The sequence below is a fragment of the Netta rufina genome, assembly GCF_964035555.1.
Source record: "Netta rufina genome assembly, chromosome: 1".
Classification (NCBI taxonomy): domain Eukaryota; kingdom Metazoa; phylum Chordata; class Aves; order Anseriformes; family Anatidae; genus Netta; species Netta rufina.
Window position 1 is genome coordinate 191,990,051 of NC_140123.1, and position 25,396 is coordinate 192,015,446.

The 25,396-nt window shown below is 41.4% G+C and overlaps 1 protein-coding gene across 1 annotated transcript; it reads right to left on the minus strand.

Moving 5' to 3' along the window:
• Nucleotides 1-1,304: 1,304 nt before the first annotated feature.
• Nucleotides 1,305-25,193, minus strand: BCAP29 (B cell receptor associated protein 29). The gene is made up of 8 exons (XM_084306163.1): nucleotides 25,034-25,193; nucleotides 24,622-24,773; nucleotides 21,222-21,322; nucleotides 19,363-19,513; nucleotides 14,328-14,463; nucleotides 11,598-11,709; nucleotides 3,580-3,680; nucleotides 1,305-2,275 (listed from the first exon to the last, which is right to left on the minus strand). Exons 2-8 carry the CDS (start codon nucleotides 24,711-24,713, stop codon nucleotides 2,237-2,239), a joined length of 732 nt encoding a protein of 243 aa, XP_084162289.1. The 5' UTR covers nucleotides 24,714-24,773; nucleotides 25,034-25,193; the 3' UTR covers nucleotides 1,305-2,236.
• Nucleotides 25,194-25,396: the final 203 nt, after the last annotated feature.

The following is a 25,396-nucleotide window of genomic DNA, read 5'->3' on the forward strand; positions in this document are numbered from 1 at the left end:
AGTGCCCGACCACCCTCTGGGTGCAGACCCTTTCCCTAACCCCCAGCCTGACCCTCCCCTGTCCCAGCTCCATGCCATTCCCTTGAGTCCTGTCGCTGTCCCCAGAGAGCAGAGCTCAGCGCCTGCCCCTCCGCTCCCCTCGTGAGGGAGCTGCAGGCCACCATGAGGCCTCCCCTCAGCCTGCTCTGCTCTGGGCTGAGCAAACCCAGGGACCTCAGCTGCTCCTCATATGTCTTGCCTTCTAGGCCCTTCTCCATCTTTGTAGCCCTCCTTTGGACATTAACAGTTTTATATTTTTCTTATACTCTGGCACCCAAACCTGCTTGAGGTGAGGCCGCACAGCAGAGCAGGACAATCCCTTCCCTTGCCCAGCTGACAGTGCTGTGCTTGATGCACCCCAGGGTACAGTTGGCTCTTTTGGCTGCAGGGCACTCTTCTGGCTCACGTTCAGCTTCTTTTTATGCAAAAATGCTTTAAACCTCAATGAGTAGATAATAATAAACAACAAGCAAGTGATGCTTGCTCTTGTTTTCGGTCTAAAGTAACAAAAACAGGAGATGGGGGGACAGTGTTAGTTCTGTTATTAAGATCAGATGTTTTATATGTCTTTTTTCCTTTTTCTTTTTTAAAAGTTTCCTCTCAGTATTTAAAGCATATGAGACTGTATCTACCATAGATCCCCATTAGAAGTGACAGATCCACAAATATTTTAGCCTTTGATCTCCAGAACTAGTCTTCTGAGATGAAAGTGCTCCATATCCCAGGCTTCCAAAAATAGTCTTTAGATGGGACTGTAAGATTGGGATGACATTCTGCTCATTTAAAATATTTCAGAACATCTAGAAAGAAAATATATTCAACTACATCACCAAAAATTGGAGAGGGGGAGGTGCTGCTTATAATTGGGAGCTTTTCCTTAAAAATTGTGATATAAACAAACAAATCTCCAACCTCTTAGAATCCCTCAGAATACATTCTATACTACTGGGTAATACTGGTTGGACCAGACCATCCTGGAGATCTTTTCCAACCTTAATGATTCTGTGACTCTGCAAAGATGAGCTACTTTTTAAAAACATCCTTATTTAACATGCTATGATGATATGCTTTACAGTACTCAATATATACGCTGTGTTAAAATTCTAAGCTAAACAAATCCTAATTGTGGAGGGAAATTAGCCCTATGAAGAAGGCTGTATTTCCAGGAGTATCACCATGTTAGAAGTGTATTTTGTTCTTTGTGTACATACTTCTTAACTCTGATAAGACTGGGTAAGATTTACATGAATAAACTCAAACTCATGAACGTAAACAATCCCTTTAATATAAGAAACATATCCAACTTTCAAATACAAATTGGAACCAACTAACAAAAAAAAAACTCAAAACAACTGTCAGAATGCCAAAAAGAGCTTATGCAAAACAGTGCACATTTATTCGAGGTATTGTATCCACACAAAAAAAATAAAATAAAAGAATGCTTACCTAGCAAGGCAAAAGCAGTTAGGTGGCATGTACTGAGTAAAGGGATGTAAACAGTGTAAAAGTTCAGAATGTTAATAAGAACCAATTAAAAAATTAGGTTATGAAAACTGGCAGAACGCAGTATATTAAAGAAAAAGAAGCCAGAGGCATGCAAAATATTATTTGTTAAAATACATTCATCCATGTGGCTAAGTGAAAGTCACAAGCTAGTGAGATGGATTTAGAAATACAGTTTTATTTAGTTATTTTCTTTAGATTGATTGTCATTCAGTTTTCCACTGAAGTGGAAGGATTGATGAAAAGCTTGTACAACCCACTGCTAAATGAATTTTTGAAGACTCCAAATAGGTGTCACAAGAGACTTTTTTTTAGGTAACTGTGTTTTTAAGGTTTAGCATGATATACAATCTCACTCGAATTCTACAAGCAAATGGTGCATGATCTTTTACCATTTTGAAAGGTGAGAGCTTGGAGATCAGTTGCTCCAGATGGAATTGAAAGATTATCGTGTTTTTTTCTCACAAGAGCAGTGACAAACTCCAGGGGAAATCTGGTAAGCCACTTAACGTTTTATTTCAAACACAGACTATATTGGCAACCAAGATATAGTAGCGGAATCTGAATCGTGACCTGCAGTGCATGTGCTTTTCAGAAAAATCAAGTTTTGTTTCAGACACGCATCGGGAGCCTAAACAGCACGAGGCTTTTCACACTGAAGCGATCGTACCAATGCCATCCGCCTTAGACACACTTACAGGTCTTTCTTGTCTTCTGCTTCACTTGAACTCTCCTGAAAACAGAGAGATTAAAAATCATGTTTTATGTTGGCAAAATCAGAAACTGTTGACTCCAGATACCCCATTTTGCCCCTTGTACTGACCCTGTTTGTTCACTTCAAAAAGCTGCAGTGCCATCGATCCTACCCCACATAATATGTGTGCTTCAGATCCTAATACATGAACAGCCATGCAGCCTACTGCTCTCTGCTCGTGTTACGGTTGAGCTGTGCAGCAAACTAAGCAGAAAGTGTTCTCTCCTAACAACTCCTAGGGATAAACCAGCTGAATGCACTGGGTGCTCAGTGCCTTCTGTACTTTCAGTCAGAGGTAAACAGAAAAAAACATAAGGATGTGTCTTCAGGACTACAAGGCCGTTGGCAATGCAGCAGCACTCCTGTGGCTCATGGTACAAGGAAGCACAAAGATAGGATACAGATGGTGGTCTCGATTTCAGAACACAGAGAACAACTGAGTGGTCTCTATAGAAGGACAGGATGAGGCTTGGAAATCAGTCAGCAGCTTTACACACCACAAGATGACGTCCAGCTCAGATTTGCCTTTTCTGTTTGTTTTTTAATATACAGCTGAACTGCCCTTCTTGAGAAGTGGTCACCAGAATGTTAACATCAATGATGTACTTTATCCCAAGGCCGCTACTTGTAACCAGACTAACACTCCTGTTAACTGACAGATTTCAACCAAAACTGACAGGCTGAGGCAGGTGTTAGGCACGCAACATACCATCACCTCTCAGACAAAAGGAACAAGCAGGGCTCCCAGTTTTACTAGAAGTAATTACTGTACATATTACAAGTATTATAACTATGCACATATGCAAAACCAAACTGCTAATTCACCTTTAGTTTATGTTTTTTTGTATTTTGTACTTCAGTTGAATTTTTATACTAGCCTGTTTTTAGCCTAGGCTTTTTTTTTTCCCTTCTTGCATATTAACAGCATTGCAACATTCATAACCTAGTGTTGCAACAGCATGTTTAGAGAGCAAACAAAATAAAATGGCACCTATGAGCTATGTATATACCACACACACTACTGCTGTCATTTTCTCAGAAGCTTCTGTTTGATCTGAATCTCAACTCCCAAGCGACAGCCGAATAGTGTCTGCTGATGACCTGAAGTGCAAAGTTTGCCATCAAGTTCTTACATTTTAGTTCTTGGTGAAGTTTAAGGAGTATAACTTTATGCCATACTAAAGATTTTGGTAAATTCCCCACATCATAAACACCTAACAAAAAGAATTTTGCAGGTACAATTTCAGAATGTTGTGTTCATACAGTGAGCCAGAATCACCTACCTGAAGCCGTTCATATTCTCTCATCAGACGGTCATATTCTCTTTTAAGGCCTTCAGACTGCTTTTTAACGGCTGTCACTTCATTATTTGCCTTGACAAGAGCTGTAAAATATCAGGATTTATGTTTTAATTATTACTTGTATTCCTGCAGTTCCTCAGAGCCCTGCTTATATATTAGGGCTCCACTGCACTTGACAGCCCTTCCTCAAAAAAAAGCTGAAATTTAAAACGGAGCATCGTAAATGGACACAGAAAGAGACGAAGGGGACAGAAAAGAGAATGCCTTTTATTCAGGAACAGCAACACAAGGAACAGGAAGGGGGGTTTGTATGTAAAGCAAGGGCAAGACCAGTAAACTTTTTACTGAGGTAAGAAATGAGGGAGACTAGAGTCTTGTGTCATATTGTGGGTGACAACTCCAGAAAAATAACACTCTACAATGCCCAGAGCAAAGCTGTCAGACATCTTAAAAGGAAGACAGTATTCAAACACTGCACAGGATTTTAGCAAAGTAACCGAGGCTGTCTAACAAATGGGGGTAGGAGGGATATAGGGATATAATACATTATTACAGGAGCACTGACCCTCCTTTTTGCCCTGTTATCTATTTCACCATGCATGAGTTCATTCACTAGAACCATTGTTTTATGGATGAGAAGGCAAAAACGGTGGTGGTGGGACAGACAACCCTAACAGGCTTTTCCTGTGAGGAAAAATTACTTATTTCTCTACTCCCAACCTCAGCAGTAATAAACTGAGAGCAAGTATACACTGCAGGTCTATGCTGCAGTGTAAAGTACCAGGAATCCACGGGGGCTAATTTACAACGCGGGGTAAATCAGCATAAAGTTGCATAAAATCATTACTCCTGAACTGTTATGTGAGCATTCACTTAGACATCATTATATATCTATGCTATAAGTACCTCACAGATCTGTATATAGTTTTCTGCTGTAGCAGCACAGGCATATCCAAAAACTTGATTTACTCATGCAGAGAAACATTGCTAACGACCTATAAGGCTGCCTCACATAGCAAATGTTTCTTTCTATTTGCACCACTGAGATCTGTGTTTTTAAACATGGCTCTTTTCCTTGTTCCAACAATGTGGATGGTCCTTTGTGAGCTGCCTGAGGCAGACTGCTCTTTCCTAGAGACCTCCCAGCCACTTGAGAACTGCAGCACTTCTGTAAGAGAGCCTGCTCTCAAAAGCTGAGGAGCTTGCTGTGCTTTCTGTTAAGCCCCTAGCTACAAGCACTCTCGTCTGAACCATATTTCACTTCAGGAGCTTACTCTCGATCCCTAGTTCCTGAGACATCAGGACACAGGTCTTGACCACCTTCCTACATGCATGAAGGAAAATCCCCCCCTCTCATTCCCTGTTTTAACTAATAAAGCCGGATGTTTAAATTCAAAATAATTTTGAAAGAAATCTCGTTTTAAAAACCTTTTACGTGTTTTTCCAGTAATAGGACTTTTAACTTGCCTGAAATTCTGACCTACTGAAGTTAGTTACATTTAAGCCTATTGACTCCATGGTGGTCAAAAATTCATTCTGTACCTTTACATTCTTTCTTTCACTTCACTTTGCAGAGTTATCTTCTCAATGCAATCTTGCAAACATCTTTTTCTAAAGGCCTCGATATTTGGATAACCATGATTTCCACATACCTGGCAAGTAAAACCGCACTGCATTTACTCTTTCTGATCCTCTCTCTACTCTTGCTACCATATAAAATACTGATAGTAAAATCTGGAAATCACAGTGAAGCCAACCTGCAACAATTTGATAAGCTTCTGACTGTTAAGCTGTAGGCAAAATTCACCTCCATATGCCATTTCACCTCTGCTCAATTTGCCAGTTTTCCAGTTAACTACTGTAAAAATAGTGTATTTCTGAAGAAGTCCTAATTGACCTAACACTATTCAGCCGTTTACAAGCAGCAGCACAGTACATTGCCTGCATCTGAAAACAGCTGTATCTTTAAAACATGAACACAGTATCTGGAGGTATCTGCACATCAAGAGAGCAAACAAGCCAGCGCACTGTTTCAATGTTTTGACCAAAACAGATGCGTGACAGGAACACCTCACCTAACGCCAGAAGGGGAAAAGGCAAAGAGCAGATTGTCCTTTCCACCTGCGTTGGCTGCGGATTAGAAAATCAGCCTCGCTCCTGCTGGGGCCACATGATAAAAAAAAAAAAGTGTCACATTTTTGACCACATGAATTCTCCAGCATGCCAGCTTCTCTGGATATCTTCTTGTCAAGCAACAGAGACTCTGCAGACATCACTGCTCAACTGTTTTGCCACGATGTGAACACTGCCCTACAGCCAAATCAATTGTACAGGTACATTGTTTGTCATATGGATCGCATCAAACGAACACTCCCCCAGCATAAACCAGAAAATAGTTCTTGTACACAACACAGTCGGTTATTGCTTCCAGCCTCCATCTGGCCTCTTGTTTTGCCTCAAAGGAGACCGAGCAGCTGGACTGGTGGCAAGCAAAGCCCAAGAGCTGATTGTTCCTACCAAGTAAATGCATGAGCGGGCATGAGGTGAGAGACACTGCTTCTATGTTAATGCAGCTAATTAGAAAAAAAAAGTCATTAAGTCCCAGAACTGGAATACACAGGCTACTTTGGGTTGGAAGGAGCCTTAAAGCCCACCCAGTTCCACCCCCCTGCCTTGGGCAGGGACACCTCCCACCAGCCCAGGTTGCCCAAAGCCCCATCCAGCCTGGCCTTGAGCACCTCCAGTGATGGGGCATCCACAGCTTCACCACCCTCAGAGTAAAGAATTTCTTCCTTTAAATGGAAAATGAATACCTGCTCTTTGTAAGGCCAAAGAAAACCACATGGGTTTCTGAGGCTTAAAGCTAAATTCTGAAAGAATTCTTCCTAATGTCTAATCTAAGTCTCCACTTCTTAGTTTAAAGCCAATTCCTCTTGTCCTACAGAGTCCCTCCCCACAGCTTTCCTGTAGGCCCCTTCAGGCACTGGAAGATTGCCGTAAGGTCTCCCTGGAGCCTTCTCTTCTCCAGGGTGAACAAGCCCAACTCACAGTCTGTCTTCATAGGACAAGAGCTCCAACCCTCTGATAATCCTTGTGGGACTCCTCTGGATTCATTTGAATAGGCCCAGGTCCTTCTTGTGCTGAGTGCAGCCTCAGTACTGTGAAAGGTGGAGCATCTTTTTTCCATTATTTCCCTTTCCCTTTGAAGAAATTGAAAAAAATCCTTTGGGCGGTATAATATCAGAAGACATTTATGGAAAACTATCCTGTTACACTTACAGGTGTGATTGGAGGTCCATAAAATGATACAACACATACAGTTAGGGAAAGACAGAGAACTTGTCCTTCCCTTACCATATTCTCTGCATCTTGTCCCAGGATAAGTAGTTTACTTCAGAGATCAGATTTGTCTGAAATCAAGGCAAGATAAAGAATAAAATTGTTCTAAGGAGGTTACAACAGCCCAGTAGCTGTACTATTTCTATTACCTTCTAATTTCAAGAAGTATGGAGAACCAAAGAGCAGAATAAAAGGAAACAGCAACAGAAGCAGCCTCCACCCCTGGTCTGACTGAATTTCTTGACTTAAAGTGCTCACTGCTAAGGAAATTTGGAATGATCTGGAATTTAAAATTAGCATTGCTCACAATACAAGTCTAAAACTGAAATGATTTGGAGTAGTTTAAGACTTCAAAAGATCCCTCTCTCGAGAATATTCATGTTGAGGAAGAGCTAGACACATCTCAGAATTTAGGCACAGACGAGACAGGATTTGTCAACAAATCTTTGGAAACACAGCTCAAGTAGTACCAGATCAATGCTGAATTCTCTCCTGAAGAAATAATGAACAGATAAACACAAAATGAGAGAAGGCAGAGCCAAACAAAATTACACAAAGTGATTTCAAGTACCTTTGACAACCTCAAATGCAACATCATTACAAAGTGACATTACAGCAGATGATGTAAATGGCCTTGTACAAACAAAACCACACTTGCTGTATGCAGTACCATCCCTCTGAGACAACAAAAAATGAATATAAGCTTTTCTTGCATATGCCATTGTGCAACGGCTCCCACCATGGCTATGATCTCAGTTAAAAACGTTAAGAAAGATGGACTTTGGTTTCTAAACCTCCCCCTGCCACTAGCTCAGTAACACGAGACCATGGTCAATTCATTCCCCTGTCTCATGTCTCCTGTTCCCAGCTTACAAAAGAAAGCTGATAAAGGGAGATATTTTGTTTGTTTGATTTCAAGAACTGGAGTGCTTCAGCAGAGCTCAACATCAATACCGTTTTCATATGTGTGTCACCAGCCTGCCCAGCAGCACAGAAGCCCGGCTGAATTCTCACTGGTGGCAACAGTTCTAGGAAATGTATTCCCAAGGTCTGCATTTATCACTTGTAATCTTTCCAACACCCAGTGTCATCTTGGTGTTTAGGGGAGAGCTGTGTATCTGTACGTGCACACTTCCTAGAACAGTCAACAGTTAAAAAAAACTATTTCTAAACCAGTTCTCTCCACGTCTTGCTGTTCTCTTACTTCTGTCTCCTACAGAGCTGTGCATCCATGAAACAAAACCCACCCTTGTTACACATTCTGACATTCTGTACAGCACACAAACCTCACTGAAGGATGCACAGAGGTTTCATCGGAATTTTCTCCTGCCCTCGTTGCATGTTTAGATTAAAAATACATATAAATAAAGAGTATTTTCAGGAAAAAGTTGAACTGAAGCTCAAAGGCACCCAAGTTCCTTTGATAAGTTAGTACAAAGAGTGAAATCCTAATGGCAGAGACGTGTTATCTTTGCATTTCTTCTCAGTGTGGCACCACAGTCTCAGCTCAAAGATGCCATGAAGCCACAGCTCAACAACTGTACGCAGCTGCTGGGGACAACAATGTCCCCTATGCTCCATTAGCCAGAGGTAGAAGCTTTAGGTGCACGTCATTTGCTATGACACACTGTTAGAAGAGTGAGGAAGGGGTCAACAAGCTGGCTGGGAGTCCACCAGGAGCACCAGTCTGTTCTCTTACAAGACTCGACCGATACTGGTTGTTCTGTATAAATTTCTGTTGTGTAAATAAAGCTGGAGCCTCCACCATACACCGGGACAGCGTCACCAAAAAGATGACCCGAGATAGCAGAAAGTGGAATAGTACAGCCGTGAGGAAGTCCTGCCTTCAGCCCAAGGATGGCTGCTTCACCAAACGTCCTTTGACTCCAACCTCATCTCCAACAAAAATCCCATAGGTCTGACACTGGCAGCCACAGAGAGCCTTTAATTATCTCAAGTCAACATTTTGTTAGAAATGCATCTAACGTGCATCAGGAAAAGCACGCTCACCTCTGCATTGCCTGCTCCTAAGATTACGCATACTTAATCTCAGATAGTGAGACATTTTCCTCAACTGACAAGTGTATCAATAAAATGCCATCTCAGAGGGTTTTAAAAGTCCTGTTATTACACGTCCAGGTATGCTAAAGATGGATTTAGGCTCTGGAAGTGCCAGCCACACTGCTGGGTGCCTATAAAGTCCCCAGTATGTGGGTCTGCAATAAAGGAGTGAAAAACTAGCCCCCTTTCCTTCACATCCTCAATAAAGAAAGAGAGGGCCTCCGTGGGGATAGGAAAGTCAAGTCTGAAAGGAAAACAAATTTGGCTGAAATCTTTGTCGTGTGTTTCCAACCATTCTTCAGATTTCTGTAATTTCATTATTCAGTCTCTTTGTCTTGTATTTATATTCTTCATCTCTACCTGTCCAGAGCACAGTAAGTGGCAAAATACCTTCTTAACTTTGGATTTCACTTATGGCTAGTTGAACAAAAATATATGGTAGATTGCGTTTCCTGTAAAAGGTAGAAAGCTGAAGAACTAGAGATGAGTCTCTTGAATGTTTGCAATAGTCACTGCGTACACTGAAATTTCAGTCAGAATTTCAGGAAGAGGAGACACACCGCGTTTTCTCTGGCAAAAGTTGTAGAGCATTTTGAAAGGTTAAAGAAAATTTACCACTCCCCTGAAGTCACAGCACTGCTCTGATACTAAACCAAGTTAGTGAAATGCAAAGCAGACATGCTTCGGACAATTCCTAAGCATTGCTCTATTGAGGTACCTCACCTTCCAACACGTAGCCTACTACAACAATCCCCTGCCCCTCAAGTGTCCCCAAAACTTCAGGACTGGACTTTGTGGACACAAAAGATACATTTTAGTCATGCTCAACGGCATGCAAAAAATCGACAAGCTTGTTTTACCTCTAACAATCCCAGCTTTGATTTTTATGTAATTCATTTCTCACACTTAGTGAGCATGAAGCTCAGTGTTTACCTGCTCTGTTGCAGAAGTTTCAAAAGAAACAGCAAGTTCAATCCACGTGCAAACTCTAACACTCCATATGAAGTTGTCTACAGATGTGCTTGGTATCAAGGACCTCCAGCTTGCTCACAATAAGGTGTAAGAATACTTACCAAAAAAAAGATAGACATACCTCAACACCATTTAGCTGATGATGGTAATTAACACAATCACACGGTTTTCTCTTTGATGTTTTGGCAACGAGGGGGGTGGCATCAGGAGGAGGGCTATAAATATTTCCTGATTCATTCCTTAAAGAAATCCTCTCCCTGACTCCCCCCCCCCCCCAACAAAAAGACTCCAGCATGCCTTAATTTATACATCTTTCTAGTGGACGACAGCCTGCATGGAGAATGCAGCTGAAACAGCATGTGGTAAATCTATTTATTCCTTAGCTCTCTCTAGCACTCCCGACTGAAAAGCTTACATTTTATTAGTGTCACATACCAGCAGTTAGTTTGAATAAAACATATGCATTTATGTTTTTCATTGATCTTGTCACTTCAAAGGCAGCTTTCCTTCATTTCTTCAAGAAAACAGCAGGAGAGGGAAAACCCACAGTCAAACCTGCCTGGGAATGTGCATTAACGAGACCCTCTATTTAAAGGTTCTTGTTGCTTCAAGCCCAGCTGAAAACAGCTGTTCTGCTGCTCTTGTTTCTCTTCCCAGTGGACAACGAAAAATGATTTCATGAAATATTTGGTGTTGCTATTTTTGAAGCTTTGTAGCAGCGCCCTGCAATATGAAAGCAGTACTGTTTTGATGAAAACATGCTATCTGGTACCACAAAAACCTGTTTTGTAACAGTCTGAACATCTGATTAATGCTTACAAGGTCACAGATAGTGTTATCTTAAAAACATTAATTTCAGATGAGTAGGTGTTGTTCATAAGCATCACACACCTTGGCAGATCCAAATAGAGCAGATTTTACCTGTTTGGTTCTGTCCTATCTCAACATGGATTGCCAAGAAAGCAGTTTTGACAAGCTAAACCTTAAACACGGAAGCTGCTAACAAGTGTCATGCTAGAAATTGCAAGGAATGTTTCCTTGCAGGCTAAAAAGGGATTAAAAAAAAATAATGCTATCACTTCTGTTGCAGGAGATACATACATTTAGAATACTGGTCAAAGACTTTTCTGCTACCTGACCTAACACTTCTGGGTCCTCAAAAGAACCACCCAAAAAAAGACCACGTGTCTGAGAGCACTGTCCAAACATAAGCCGCCTTTAGACACAGAGTTAGTCCCATAAGTCCCCATTTTATACCCAGACATTGGCTGCTGTATATAACACAGGAGATCAGGCTGATGCCCACAGCAACCTGCAGCTGATTCCATATCCCGTACGAGTCACCACTGAACAAATCAACACCATTTACACATACCAGTTTAATTTGTTAATGATTACCGTTTAACTAAGGGTGTTCAAATTACACTACACCATACACATTTTCATAACAAAAACATAAAAACTAGGCATGGTGATGACGTTGTTCCAGTTCCTAGTTAAACATAAAGAAACCCCAAACCAAGCATTTCTGTAAACTGTAGTTAATGCTACATTTAGAATAAAATTTTGACCTCCGGTGTTGAAACAATCCTTCTCATAAACACAAAAATGTCCTAACCGATATTTACCATTTGATGTCTTCTGTAATTCTGCTCTCAAATGTTCAACTTCCTTCTTCAATTTTTCATTAATTACTTTTGCTGACTCTTTATTTCCACCGCTTCCTCGTTCATTCAAGGCCTATTAAAAACCATAGATGCTACAATTACTTCTGGTTAAATTAGTTGAATATTAATGCCAAACTACCAGAGAATATCAGCCTTGAGTTTGTAAAGTGACAAGTTTTATCAAATGCCAATACAACACAGGCAGATACTCAGTCTTTCCAGGGATAAAAATTAAAATAATAATAATAAATTGCTCAATTTTGTAAGTTGATATCAAGTCTTGTTGCATACATATGCATATAGGTGGCATTACCTTCCGTGTAACAGGACCTGGTATCTCTGGATCAAGCCCACAACTTCCGTTTAGGTTATAAAAGGCTTTTCAAAAAGACATATACTAGGACTTCGTATGGTGTTTATATGCAACTTTTTCTAATAATTAAGTTATCCTGACTTAGATGTGACCAATCCCTCATTTTAGGTTCATAGCTACCTCTTTAATCTTCAGAATACCTCAATACCCAGAATAGGTTTCTACTGAAATTCAAGTAAAAACTAAGGAAGGATTCAAGAGTAGCCCTGTAAGCACAGGACACAAGAGCAGTATACTCCCCGTACCCTGAAAACATTGGCACTGCTATACTTATGCATGCTATGATCATTGGTCATTGTAGCAATTGTCTTAAAGTATCAAACATTAAGGATTAGACCCCATAATTAGACCCTTTCCTCACAGAGCTTCTAGTAGCCAACCAAGCAGCGTTTCTGTTGTGACAAAGGTAAAAATAGTGCTAGATGCTTCAGGGGAAAAGGAAAAGAACTGAGATGAAGAACTGTTAGGTGAACTCATGGCATCAGAGCTTACTGGGAATGAGGAGGAACAGAGGGAGAGAACAGATTACTTCAGGAAGAAAAAGAACAGTTTATAAAAACTGTTAAACAATCCAATGAAGGGAGCTGAAGAAAAGTTTCAGCATGCATTGTAACCATAGAGCAGAGGTTCTGTTTCACTCCTGGTAACAAAACCATAGCCAATTTGTTATGAAATTCTCAGCTCTTTCCATTAATACAGTTATTTCTATAAAATTTTCTCTTACGTCCAGTGCTCCATGGAACCTCTGAACAGGAGGCAGTACAAAACACTGGAGTAAACTTACAGGATTTATACTTACAGACAGAGTGCCCTGCATGCTATTGCTTTTCCCTCTCTCTGACGGGAATGAATCACATTTGTATTATGAACACAAATGCAGGGGGCCAAGCCTCAGAGGAGCCTAAGCCATGGTATCTCTTTGAGGTTATAAAAAAAAAAAAAAAAAGATCCTGAACATTTTGCATTTTCAGCACAGGGGAGACCTAGCTACAGCATGCTGATTGTAACTGTGGTTACCACTGCTTTTGCAAATCATAAAATCAAAAATACAAATAGAAACAGACAGGAATGCAGCTTCCAGTTGCTGGCTATCACTTACAAGCAGCTAAGAGAATGTGTTGCTTGGGAAACACACGCTTAAGGGTGAACGCAGAACAAAAAGGGGACTTTTGGCCACATCCCAGCAGGACAGAGAAGAAAAAGCGTAGCAGGATGCAGCAAAGAGACAAGTTCCAAGGCTATGGGTGGGAGTCTGGATTATTTTGTCAAAATACCAGACTCCCAAGATTTTGGGATCATTTCATTCTTGGGAAACAGGTAACACACCTTCGTGATCTTTATTTCATGATACCTTTGAAATACCTGTGTGATTTTTTTTTAAAATCCCCTCCAGTACTTCGTCTGGAAACGTATTACAAAAAAAAAAAAAAAACAACAACCTGGTGCTGGTAGCCACAGACTCCAGACAGACTGGAAGGAAACCTGCACACACCTGCAGTGAATTTTATTTTGACTGGATACTTGCAGTTTGGCTTCTGGTTCATTCTCTTCCAACAGAAGTCAAAGTAACCACCAGCAAGAAAAGATTTCATACATCTAGACCTTTGTTATTTCCCTTCCTGCATAAAGCTATAACCACAACAGACAAATGATAGCTTAATTTTATCCACTCTTCTCCAAAAATAACATGGTTTTGGTTCACTGGTGGTGGTTCTTTTAGGTAAGAAACGTTTGGTACTACCCTCATTAATATCACAGCAGTGCCTTACTGAAGAAGGAAGGTACTAGGGATTAGGCTGATCCACCATAAAAATACATACAAGAGTACAAAATACAATAAATACAAAGGACCAATTTTACAGGTTAGAAAAAGACATCTCAGGACCAGAGCAAGTCCTGCTTAGAAGAGAGAGCCAGCATCAGCACAGCTGTATCGTAGGCTTCTCTGTACTGGACTGCTGTAGCCCTGACCTAAACAGCCAGCTGTTTAAGGTAGGAAGAATGAAGTTAGTGTCTCCCTCTACTTTACTGAGAGTGAATTCAAAGAGATATTTTAAGAATTTATTAATATTTGACAAGATTTATCCCAGAAAGACAGAACTCCCTCCATTTACTTGTACCACTTCAGTTTCCTTTGTTAGTAAAATGCTCCTGAAATTTGTATTCAGTATTCTGAATTACGTATGGTGAGAAAATTATTCTTCCTTTTTCCACCAGGAAAAAAAAAAAAAGAACAAAAATTCAGTAGCAAACTATGTCCGGATTGTTTTGTACTGTCTACTTTCTGCATAAGAAAAATAAAAACTGTAAGAAGATACCTCCTGCAGCCTTTCATTCTCAGCCAGGTATTTTTTGGCTGCTTCAGTAGTGTCGTTGACTTGCGTTTCCAGAGCTGCGTGAGATGCCATGCTTTTTGCCAACTGAGTAAGAAGGGTAATAGTACGTCTCAATACACTGGTGAGGAAACACAGTGAACAGCACAGTAATTCACAGCACAAATTAAAAAAAAAAAACAAAACAAAAAAAGCACAACACACAAAACCAACCCCTTTTGTCTGTCTTTCAACATTAGATATGAAAATGAAAACACAAAGCACCTGAAGGGAAACATCCAGGCTCCATGACAACAAGTAACAGAAGAGTAAGAGACTGAAAACACATTTTCATCCATCAAAAATCCGTTTTTTACTTGAAAAAACGGATTTTACTTGAAAAAAAAAAAAAAAATGATTTTACTTGAAAAAAAACCCTCCTCCCTAAATCCACAGCCATTAGGGGGTCAGACACCTCGTTGTGTAAAGGCTGAAATAATCTTACATGACTTTGTGTTTTAAATATGATGGCTCTCTGAACACAACACACAAGTAATACATTATGGTAACGAGCATGATTAAAAATAACAACAAAAAATACCCCTCCCCTTATAAAAGGCCTTAGCAGAATAAAATTAGCAATATTTTATTAACCCTCCTATTAACTCAAAGTACTCTGTCAGTACCGTATGAATCAGAACATGCACGAATGTCAGCACTCATCTGGCATCTCAAAGCTAAGCTCTGCAAATACCTTCCTTGACTTGAACTAGTGATTGCTTCTTTGCATCGCTACTGCCATTATTGATTCATCTTGGAGTCTTTCAAAATGGTACGTTACTGAATCATGGGAAGGCCAAAGCAACACTGAATTGAATTCATCCCTAACTATATGGCTGCTCTTCAAAAAAAAAAAAAAAAAAAATCCACTTTGTTTTTTCATAACTGAAAGCGTATTAATAGACCTTGTAGCTCCCAAGGTGAGCCTTCCATCTGCTTTTTCACTGAAAGCTCATCTTCTGACTGTTTTTAATAATAAAGTTATTCTTTGTCACTGTTTATCCAGGATACATCAGCCAGAAGACAGTAAAACATCATTATTAAAACAAAATCACAGTACTGTGTAGGTTGAAAAGGACTTCAAGAGGTCATCCTGTCCGAGATCCAGCTGAAAGCAGAGCAGGCAGAGCAGACTGCTTAGGGCCTTGTTCGGCTGAGTGCCCCACATCTCCAACACCATTCTTCAGACTTTTAGGGTCCTTCTTCTAGTGCACGGCCACTCTTGCTAGTAGAAAAATAGTTTTAATCACAAGTTCCAGGTTTCGGTTTGTGCATGTTGACTGCTGATATTCCAGCATGGATCCACTGGGGAAAGTTCGCTCCATCTTCTCGACTCCCACTCCAACTGAACAGCTGCAGAAAGCAATCGTCTTCCCTTCAACTTCACTCCTTAGGCTGAAGCTGAGCACCTTCAGTACCAGCTCGTATGTCACACAGTTCAGCACCCAACATTCTTGGTGCCTCTCTGCACTACTGCAGTACGCCAATGTCTGTTAAACAATGGGGAGCCAAAACCCTACAGGGTCCTGCAGTTGCAGTCCCACAAGCACCAGATGGGGAAATAATCATTTCTCTTGGCCTGCTGGCTACACCCCTGCTATTACAGCCCAATAAATGAATGACTGTCCACGAGGACCCCCAGATCCTTTTTGGTGAGGCTGCTTTTTACCCTAGTAGTTAATCCTCAGCCTGTATGGGCACTCTATGGGGTCATTCTGTCAGATGCAGGACTTGCCATCTGCCTTTGCTGAACTTCATGAGATTTCTGTCCCCACATTTCTCCCGCCTGTCTAGCTCCCTCTGAACAGCAGCCCTGCTCTCCAAGACATTAGCCACTCTGATTTGGACTTCCCCAGTCTGCACACTTGCTAAGAGCACACTAACCCATCATTCAAGTTGTTAATGAGGTCATTAAACAGCATTGGGTCCAGTACTAATCCCGGAGGGATACCAGCTGGAATGTACATTACTAATCACCACCCTTTAAGCCTGGAGACCCAGTCAATTTTCCACCCACTTTTTTTTCCCACTTCCCCAAGCCATCTCTCCCCAGTTAGGCTATCAAGATACCAGAAGAGACTGTCACAGGCCTTGCTAAAGGCACACAGCATCCACTGCTCTGCCCTTTATCCACAAAGCCAGCCATTTCATCACAGAAGGCAACAGGAAGGACCAGGCACGATGTCTGCTCAGTAAACGTGATGTTTTTTCCTAGTCACCATTATCCTTTATGACCCTGGAAATGGCCTTAAGGAAGATTTGCTCCACAACCTTCCCAAGGACTGAGGTGAGGCTGATCAGTCTGTAGTACCCCAAATCCTTCTTTTTCTCCCCAGCTGTACCTGCTGCTGCTGTGGGGAACGTTACTCTCCTAGAACTGGGAGGCCAGAGAGCAGACCTCACCAGCAAGAAGCTAGGCAATGTGGGGTTGGTAATGAGACACCCTCGCACCCTCCTTGCTGGCAGGGCAGCACAAGCAGCAGAGAAGTCCTTGACTTAGTGTAAGGACTTCTCTGCAACAACTAAAACATTGATGTGTTATCAACATTATTTTTCTCCCAAATCCAAAACACAGCACCGTAACAGCTACTATGACAAAAGTTAACTCTGTCCCAGGCAAACACAGGACACTGCAACTGTGCACAAGCTTCTAAAGCCTCTTTTTTGTTTCCCGTGCTGTACAAATTTGTGTTCAAACACTGAAGATTGGCCTCCAGTTGTTCTCCTTTCACAAGGGATGTATGAGAGCCTTCCCCATTGCGTTGTCTTTCTGATGCTTCCTAGCTTTTCCCCAAGCCTTCACTTCTTGAGAGCATGTTGCTCCCGACATACCTTTCTTAAAGCCATTTTCAGCTTCATACTCTTGCCCTGCTTCATCAGAGACCCTCTTCATTTAAGGTCCCACGATGACAGAAGCCCATACACTAAAAATCACCCACACACTGACCTGATGGATGCATCCACTCCACTCAACCCTTTTTCCCCCCTCACTAAAACTGAAATGAACTCCACCAGTGTCCTCCTGCTCTTTCCCCGTGCTCCCGGAGCTTTGTAGTTGCTTTTCACACCCCAAGATATCCAAGTGGATGAGCAGCACTGCTTAACAGGGGGCCAGGCAGACCTTGGCAGTCTCTCCACTGCTGAGACATCAAGTCAGGTTAGCAGATTGGCATCTCTGCCCTACCTGGAGGACGGTCCTGGGTAGCTATGACCCTCCTCTTCTCTGTGCAGACACTTGACAGATGGAGACTCTGCTGGCCCCATTACCTCCCCTGACTGGAGGTCATTTTCCTCATCTGTTCCCAGTGGCCTGCAATTGCTGGACCACACGTGGAAGAGGAGTTTCTGTTGTGTTACTAGAAGCAACAAAACTTCCAGCCTCCCCCATCTTGGGAATTTCCACCTACCCCTCTTTTGGATTTCCCCACTTAGCCACTGCACTAAGATGAACCAAAAGTGACCCAAGGAATGAACCAGGAACATTCGACTACCTCTTCACAGGTACAAGTGGCCTGACCTTGGTTGGGTGGCAGTAGTAGGATATGACAAGGGAGCCCAAGGAATACTTCCCTCCCTGCCTCCTGAAAAACATCATGCATTTTTAACAGATAAACAAAATAACTCTAGAGTTGTTCGCTCTAGCCATTATCGTAGGAGTTTTTACTTCTCCTCAATCTTTGTGAAAGGCCAGTAGCCCCCAAAAGACCTTTGGCAGACCTCTTCAAATACACAAGCTTTCTCCACCATTATATCTATTATGGCCACCTACAAGTTTTCTTCCTTGATAGTTAAGTGGGAGTACACTCCTGGGGGACCAGCTTCTAACTCTAGCCCAGGACACAATCCAACTATTCCCCCCTTGAAGCAGAGATCAAACACACATTTGTGCATATTTACTTAACCTTTCTGCAGGAAGATGAAGAACACGATACATTCCTATCACTTCTGCACAAGGCTACAGATGATTTTTTTTTTCCATTTTTCTTGCTCAAGTTTTGTATGAACTTTTTCTTCCTTGAAGCTTCTTTATGTACAGTGCCCCTCCTTATAATGACTAACTAAGATAGCCATACATTAGTCCAAGGGAAACAAGTTCATCACAAGTCTCTGTAATTCCAGGCATTTTCTTATTCTGTGTTCCTCTTGCATATCCAGAGAATGTCAAGCAACTCAAAGAACTACAGAAGAGAGTCAGCATCACCATCAAATGTAGGAAATCTTCTGACCACCATTCCTGTTCCTATTCGTTCACGTTATCTGTCCAATTAGTTCATGTGCTCCTTGTCCAGCTGTGAAGATTTGCAGGTTGCCATGGATAGTGGGAAGATTTGCAGGTAGTCTCAGCTGCTACTGAGCAGTTCAAACTTGTTCTTTCTGTTACCCTGTGTTACTGGCTGTATTCAAACATCTTGAAAGGGATACCACACTTCAGGTCACAATATCACAGCAGGCCAGCTGCCACTAAGTGCTCAGTCTGAAATAACATCTGAAATTTCCCTTGGACTCTGGATCTTTGCTAACTTTAAGCTTTAGATGAAACAGTTAAAGTCAGACTCAAGTTTTGCTTCTTAACACAGCAGGATGTAATAAAATAATCTTAATATGTTGCGAGCTGGCATTAACAGTGCTTTAGCTTTTGACCTTTTTAATTCGTTTTCCTTGTTCAAAAACAAAACAGGACATATATGTAACAAAAAAAAAAATAGTACTCCCTGAAGAAGCTTTTCCTGCAAAAGATGTTTTCTCAAACATTCCAAACATGTTGCTTTCCATGTGTTGCTCACATATCCTTCCAATATTCAAACATTTGTAAGTGATTAATTCCCGTGATCTTATTTACCTCATAGCCAATCTGCTTGCATTTAGCTTTTTTTAATCTCTTGAAATCAGCCTTCTGATCTTTTTTTCTAGTTGCATTACTTTGTGCAATAGCTCCTGTAAGAAATCTGCTATGTAGAAATTCAAAAAGCGTTATACTTACAGCCACAGAAATAAGGAAAAACCTGAGATATAGAGGTTTCTTTGTGATCGGAAGAGTTTCATATGAATATGATCAATGGCATTGGTATTGACATTTGCAACCTTCTCAGTCACCTGAATGGCCGAATACTTTCTAACTTCTCTAAAAGCATCTGTAAATGAAAAAAAAAAAAAAAAAAAAAAAAGATTGTCCTTAATCATATCTGTGAGTATGCACACATGATAATCCAGGCATAGAACTAGAAATAGGTATTTGCACTTTTTGCTCAGCGTACAGGCAGAGTGCAAACAGTAACATCAGCAACGTTAGTGACATGGTTAGTGACTTGGCAGTGCTAGGTTAACAGCTGGACTAGATGATCTTAGAGTTTTTTTCCAACCTAAATGATTCTATGTTACCTATCCATTTTAAAGACAGGTCTTGATAAATCACCGAAGCAAAAACGCATATCCAGAAACATGCCAAACTACTACCCAAAACATGCTTGAACAGTTATTTCCAACATTTGCACTCATCCACCAGGAACCTGGCCAAAGCGACACATTCTGCAAATGCTACTGGAGACCCAACAGTGTCAACAAGTCACTGCTGACAATGTGAATTAAAACCCAGCCAGTGGACAAACAGTAAGAAAACGGAAAGAGAAGGAAAAAAGAGATGCCTTCTGAAGCATTTACCTCACATGGAATTTGTTAGATGAGCACGTGTTTTAGTAACAACAGTAGCAGTATCTACTTTTATGATTAAACCACATCAGAAAAAAATATTTCTATAACATCTGTCAATATAGAAAGACTACAGTAACACAGATTTGAAGTGAAACTTTGAACAATGCAGTGAAGGCTTAAGACCAAACAAAATACCATATCCCCATACTGTGTGAAGAATCTAGTCCTGCAGTGATCTATTATCTCATTGCTGCTCTACTTTGTCTCAAATCTCTCTCTCCTCTAACATAAATGACCATCACTAAAGAAAGCTTTGGTTAAAGTTTCCGATTGGAGTTCAAAGACAGTAAATGATATCTACCAGTTTTCGATCTTAAGCCATTTACTGAAGTATCTATTTCTAGAGATACTAAAGATCTTCTAATAGATATAAAAAGTTTATTTGCATTTCCACTACTTTGTTCATTATTAGGAATACAGAATTGCAATTTAGTCTGACTTTATTAGGAATACAGAATTGCAATTTAGCCTGACTTTACTATATATGCAATACATTTGTATGCTTCTCTCAGCAGCAGCTTGGAATTAAACAGCATTTTCATTGTAAGGCACTGAAAACAATCCCCTACTATCCACGTGGGAGAACTATTTCCACCTCTGAAATAACAGAGACACCACAGAAACCAACCAGGGCAGACACTAAGTGGATTCAGGCAGACAGTCATCAGTCAAGCTCCAGTTTCACTTAGGCTTTACTCCTCCTTTAGAGACCTCAGGCTTTAACAAGCGTAGCCAACAGCTGTTTAGTATCTGTGCTGAGTAGCAGTACCCAAATAGCCCAGGGCTTTGACATATTCTGGTGCATTATTTCAACAGCAGCTGAGAGAAAGAGTGCCATCTACTGCAGGTTGAGCAGTTCTGCCACATACAGGAATCAAACCTTCTGCGTAAGAAAACGAAACCAAGCAGCAGCCGAGGCCAAACTCCACTCTTCCTCTTCATTCACTCCTATATTACTACTGTATTTGGATTCCCAACACCAAACCCATATGTGCCCTCTCCCCTTCCATTCTGCTGTAGAACTTTTAAAGAAACACATTAGGCTTGAATCTGTGCAAATTATCTACTGCCATGAATTCCATATACCAGCTTATTTTTTCCGTTTATTAGATAAAGTTATTTAACACTTACCAAGAAACAAGATGATCAGTAGAACTATTATTGTAAGGAACATCTTGTTCCAAAAAACAGCTATTTTGCTCCATAGAGGAATCATAAAAATCTTCTGCCATCTGTAAAATAGCATTGTGTTATTCAAAATAATTAAATACTAGAAGAAAAGCATAATAACCTCACACAAGAAAGCCTTGTTATTGATATGAGACTTAAGTAAGGTCTCTAACCAGCTGTTTTAACTGCAATATAATTTAGAGTAGGTACATATAACTTTCAGCAATTCCACTTGCTAAATTTTTTTTCTCCTCTCATTCTCAATACAGGCAAAGACAGTTGGTTTAACACAAAAATTTCTCACATGGCAGCAGGTACTCTCCAGATGTGCTTTATTTTAGCATTACTTCGTGTTTGTTCCTGACCATGATAAATTCAGGGATGCGGTCAAGACTGTAAAATCTGTCATTTTTCTACCCAACCATACTCCTTGTTGCCAAGTTAAAAGCAAAAACCAAACCAAAACACACACGAAACCAACCCTCCATGAATTAAAATCATCTCTACTATCTTTCCTCAGAAGGGTCATCTTTTACATTGATGAGTCTGCATAATTATAAAGCAGGACTTACTACATTCTAACATACAATTGACAATAAAAGGACAAGTCTCATATTTATATTTTATTAAGAACCTCTTTCAAGAGCATCAATTTGCTGGCTAATGAAACAGCTTCAGACAGGAAGAGCTGCAAAAGCGGTAAAGACCACTTACTTTTCTTTTAAACAACCATCTCTTTAATATTACTACATGGAGAGATCTGCAAGAATTCACACTTACAGCACAAATGAAGAACATCTGGGATGCTCAAATGAATTTAAACCCAGAAGAGACAACAACAGACCAGACAGCTCTCTTTGCTGCAGGTTAGAATCAGTGCTACTGCATAAATAAATACCTACTTATGCTATAAAGGATGTAATACAGGCACACTAGTCAGCATTTAATTAACCAGGTAACGTTTCCAAATTTTGTTAGGACCATTTACATTTTGCAGAGACCATTAGAATTTGTCCTCTAAGTAGTTTCCAATCTACTATGAACTTAACTTAGACAGTAGCATCACCTCCAACAATGTTCTGCACCAGAAAGAATTAAGAGTTATTATTTTAGCATTATATGCACAATAATTCCATTTAAATCTTTTAGTATAATCTGAGTTCTTTATAGCAGACAGCCATAGTCTGTATCAACCAAAAAGTTACTGTCTTTAATTAAACCAAGTTGCAGCCCAAATGAAACCTACTCGTTAACTCTTTAAATATGTGATTCTTCATGTCTTATACCAATCTCCAGTTAAGAAGTGACACTGATGTAAATACCTTAGACCAACTATATTGCTAAGTTCTATTAAGGCTAAAAATTCTCTCTCTTTACTGCAAAGCATCCCTACGTTATAGTTTCAGGCTTATTTTTTCCCTCAACATGTAACGTTAACATTTATTAATGCTGTATTTTGGTGACAGAAGAAGATTATATAAATATAATCTTTCCAAATTACAATACTGGCCACCACTAGAGATGTTGCAATCACCTGGCAGTCCAATTCTGTCTTTTTGGGTACTTGCACTTTTATATTGTCAATCTACTTGTTCTCCAGGAACTATAATAATAATAATAATAATAACAACAATAATAATAATAATAATAATAATACAGCAATTTGAAGAGGAGTTAGTTACCCAAAAAACCGCACAGGCACAAGAGATGCAAACAACCTGTTTCTAGACTGATGAGGAAACCGAAACTTCGAAGAACAGCAGTGTCACGTTTCCCTAGCTGCACATGCTTTGCCCTGTGACAGAACCAGCCCCCAGGTTGCCAAGATGCGTAAAGCAGAACTGCTGCCCTCCCATACTCTCACAACAGCTACACCTAGTCTTCAGCCCTACAAGATTCCTGTGGCAATTTTGCTAACAAGATAATTGACCACATCACAAAGGATAAAACTATTTAATTATTTCAGAAACTATTGTTTGAGAGAATAACTGAATGCCACAAATCAAACATAAAATTAATCCACTGTATGTTATTAAAAGCACTGTTTTTGAAGTTTGAACAATTTTTGGTAGCTGAATTTGCTTTTCAGCTTCAAAGACTCAATTCAGGTTCTATTTAAGTCATGAGACCTGTTTCAGTACTCTCAATGTGTCATCAGCCTGAAGAAACTCTTGCAGCTAGTTGCCTCATATAAGCCATTATTATTACTAATCTGATTACAACTCCCACAATGCTTTTCCCCTCTTACATACAGCTGCACTTCTGATTAGAATACAGAAGAAAACATGGAAACTCAACAATCTATGTTGAAATGCTGAACTCCTCTTAAGTTGCGATACTAGCTGCAGAGGATTCAACCATTTTCAAGATCCTCCCACAGGTTTAAGTTGTCAAATTCTAACTCTGCACACTGTAATTTTGTTTTAGGTTTTGTTCCTTAACGTATTACAGTAAAAACTGCATTCTTCATTCTGAATATATCTAAAGATACAGAAAAAACATTTATCAGTTTCATATACAACACTGAGACGGCAGCAGATTTTCTGAACTTTTTTTTTTAGTTACTAATATTCTGCAAAGAAATCACAACTGTTTCTACAGCATCATGTAATACAGCTAGCTGTATTACTTCAGAATAAATAAAAAGAGCATTACCAAAGTGGAAAAGCTACTTAGAAGAGACAATCTTAAGACAACCCTACAAGCCAGGCCTCTCCATATAATGGGAGTAGTTAACACATTCTGTTTTATTTCTTTCCCTTACTAAGGGCATTTATAAGAATGAATGATTTTTCTTAATGTTTATATCATGTTCCAGAAGTGTTATTATTTTGTTCTGCTTATATATTTTTACGGAGGCTCTTCTTACAGCAGTCCTGAACCTTCTGCATCAAGCTGAAGCCTGCGTTTATTTTTCAACAAACGACCACAAATTTCTTACAAGCCTTACACGTCACATACGGTTAGCTTAAATATCAGATATGCCTTATCAGATGTGCACCCACAATGCTTAGTGCACGCCAAAACGCCGGAGACCTGATAAACAGCTCTTGAAAAGGCCGCTGTGTCATCTCATTTCCTAGTTCACAGCAAGGGGAGGCAGAAAACTTCCTTCCTGCACACTGCCTGCTCCAAAATCAACACGGAGACTTCCCCCTGACGGAAGGGAAATGCTCAGAAGAATTATCAGTGGGTAAAAAAACACATTAAGCTCCTTCAGAAAGGTTTTGGTTTCCTGAAACTGCTGGCACTCGCGGCGCTTCCAGCTCAGAGCCCAGCTACTTCGCGCTGCAGCAAAGCTGAACGTTTACCAAGAGGAAAAACGCAGAAAGCGGGTGAGAAGCATGCAGCAAACTCCTACCTCAGGGGAGAGATAAAAGGGAGGCAGAGCACGAGGATCACCACCACCTCGCCGTACAGGAAGGTGGCAACCGCCGTCCACTGGAAAGTCATCGTCCCCCGGCGGCCTGCGGGGCTGAGCGCGGCTCGGCCGGGCCCCCGCGCTGTCGAGAGCTGGTTTGAGTTTCAGAAAAGAAAAAACCAAACATTTTTAGGACAACTTAGCGGGGCTGTCCCCGCCGTGCTGAGCGCTCGGCCTCGCTCGGCCTCCCCCATCGCCGCCTCAGCGCCCGGCCGGGCAGGGCCGGGGGCGGCCCCCGTGAAGCCCTCGCAGCCCCGCAGCCCCCCCGGCTCCCTCCTGCCTCCCCCCATAGCCCGGCAGCCCCGAGCCAGGCCCGCCCCGCTCCCCCCCGCGGCCTCCCGGCCTTCGCAACCTGCCGGGCTCCGCGGCCCGATGGCGGCCAGCCGCTCTGGGAAGGGCGGGGAGCGGAGCCTCGGCACCGAGAGCGGGGCCGCTGCTCGCCGCCGGCGCTGAGGGGAGGCGGAGCGGGCGCGGCCGCCGGGCTGTGGGGCGGCTCCGGGCTGACTGACACGGCGGGGAGCCGGGGGCGGTGCCGGGCTGGGAGCCTGCCGAGGGTGGCTGAGGGGCCTCAGGCTCGGTTTGGGACGGGACGGGGTGGGAGGGTCCCCGCAGGGGCCGCCCCGGTGGGGCTGGGGTCCCCCCGCGGTCTCTGGAGGCATCGCAGGTGCCCGCGGTGCCGCCCCGGGTTTCGGGCTCTGGACGGGGAACCAGGACT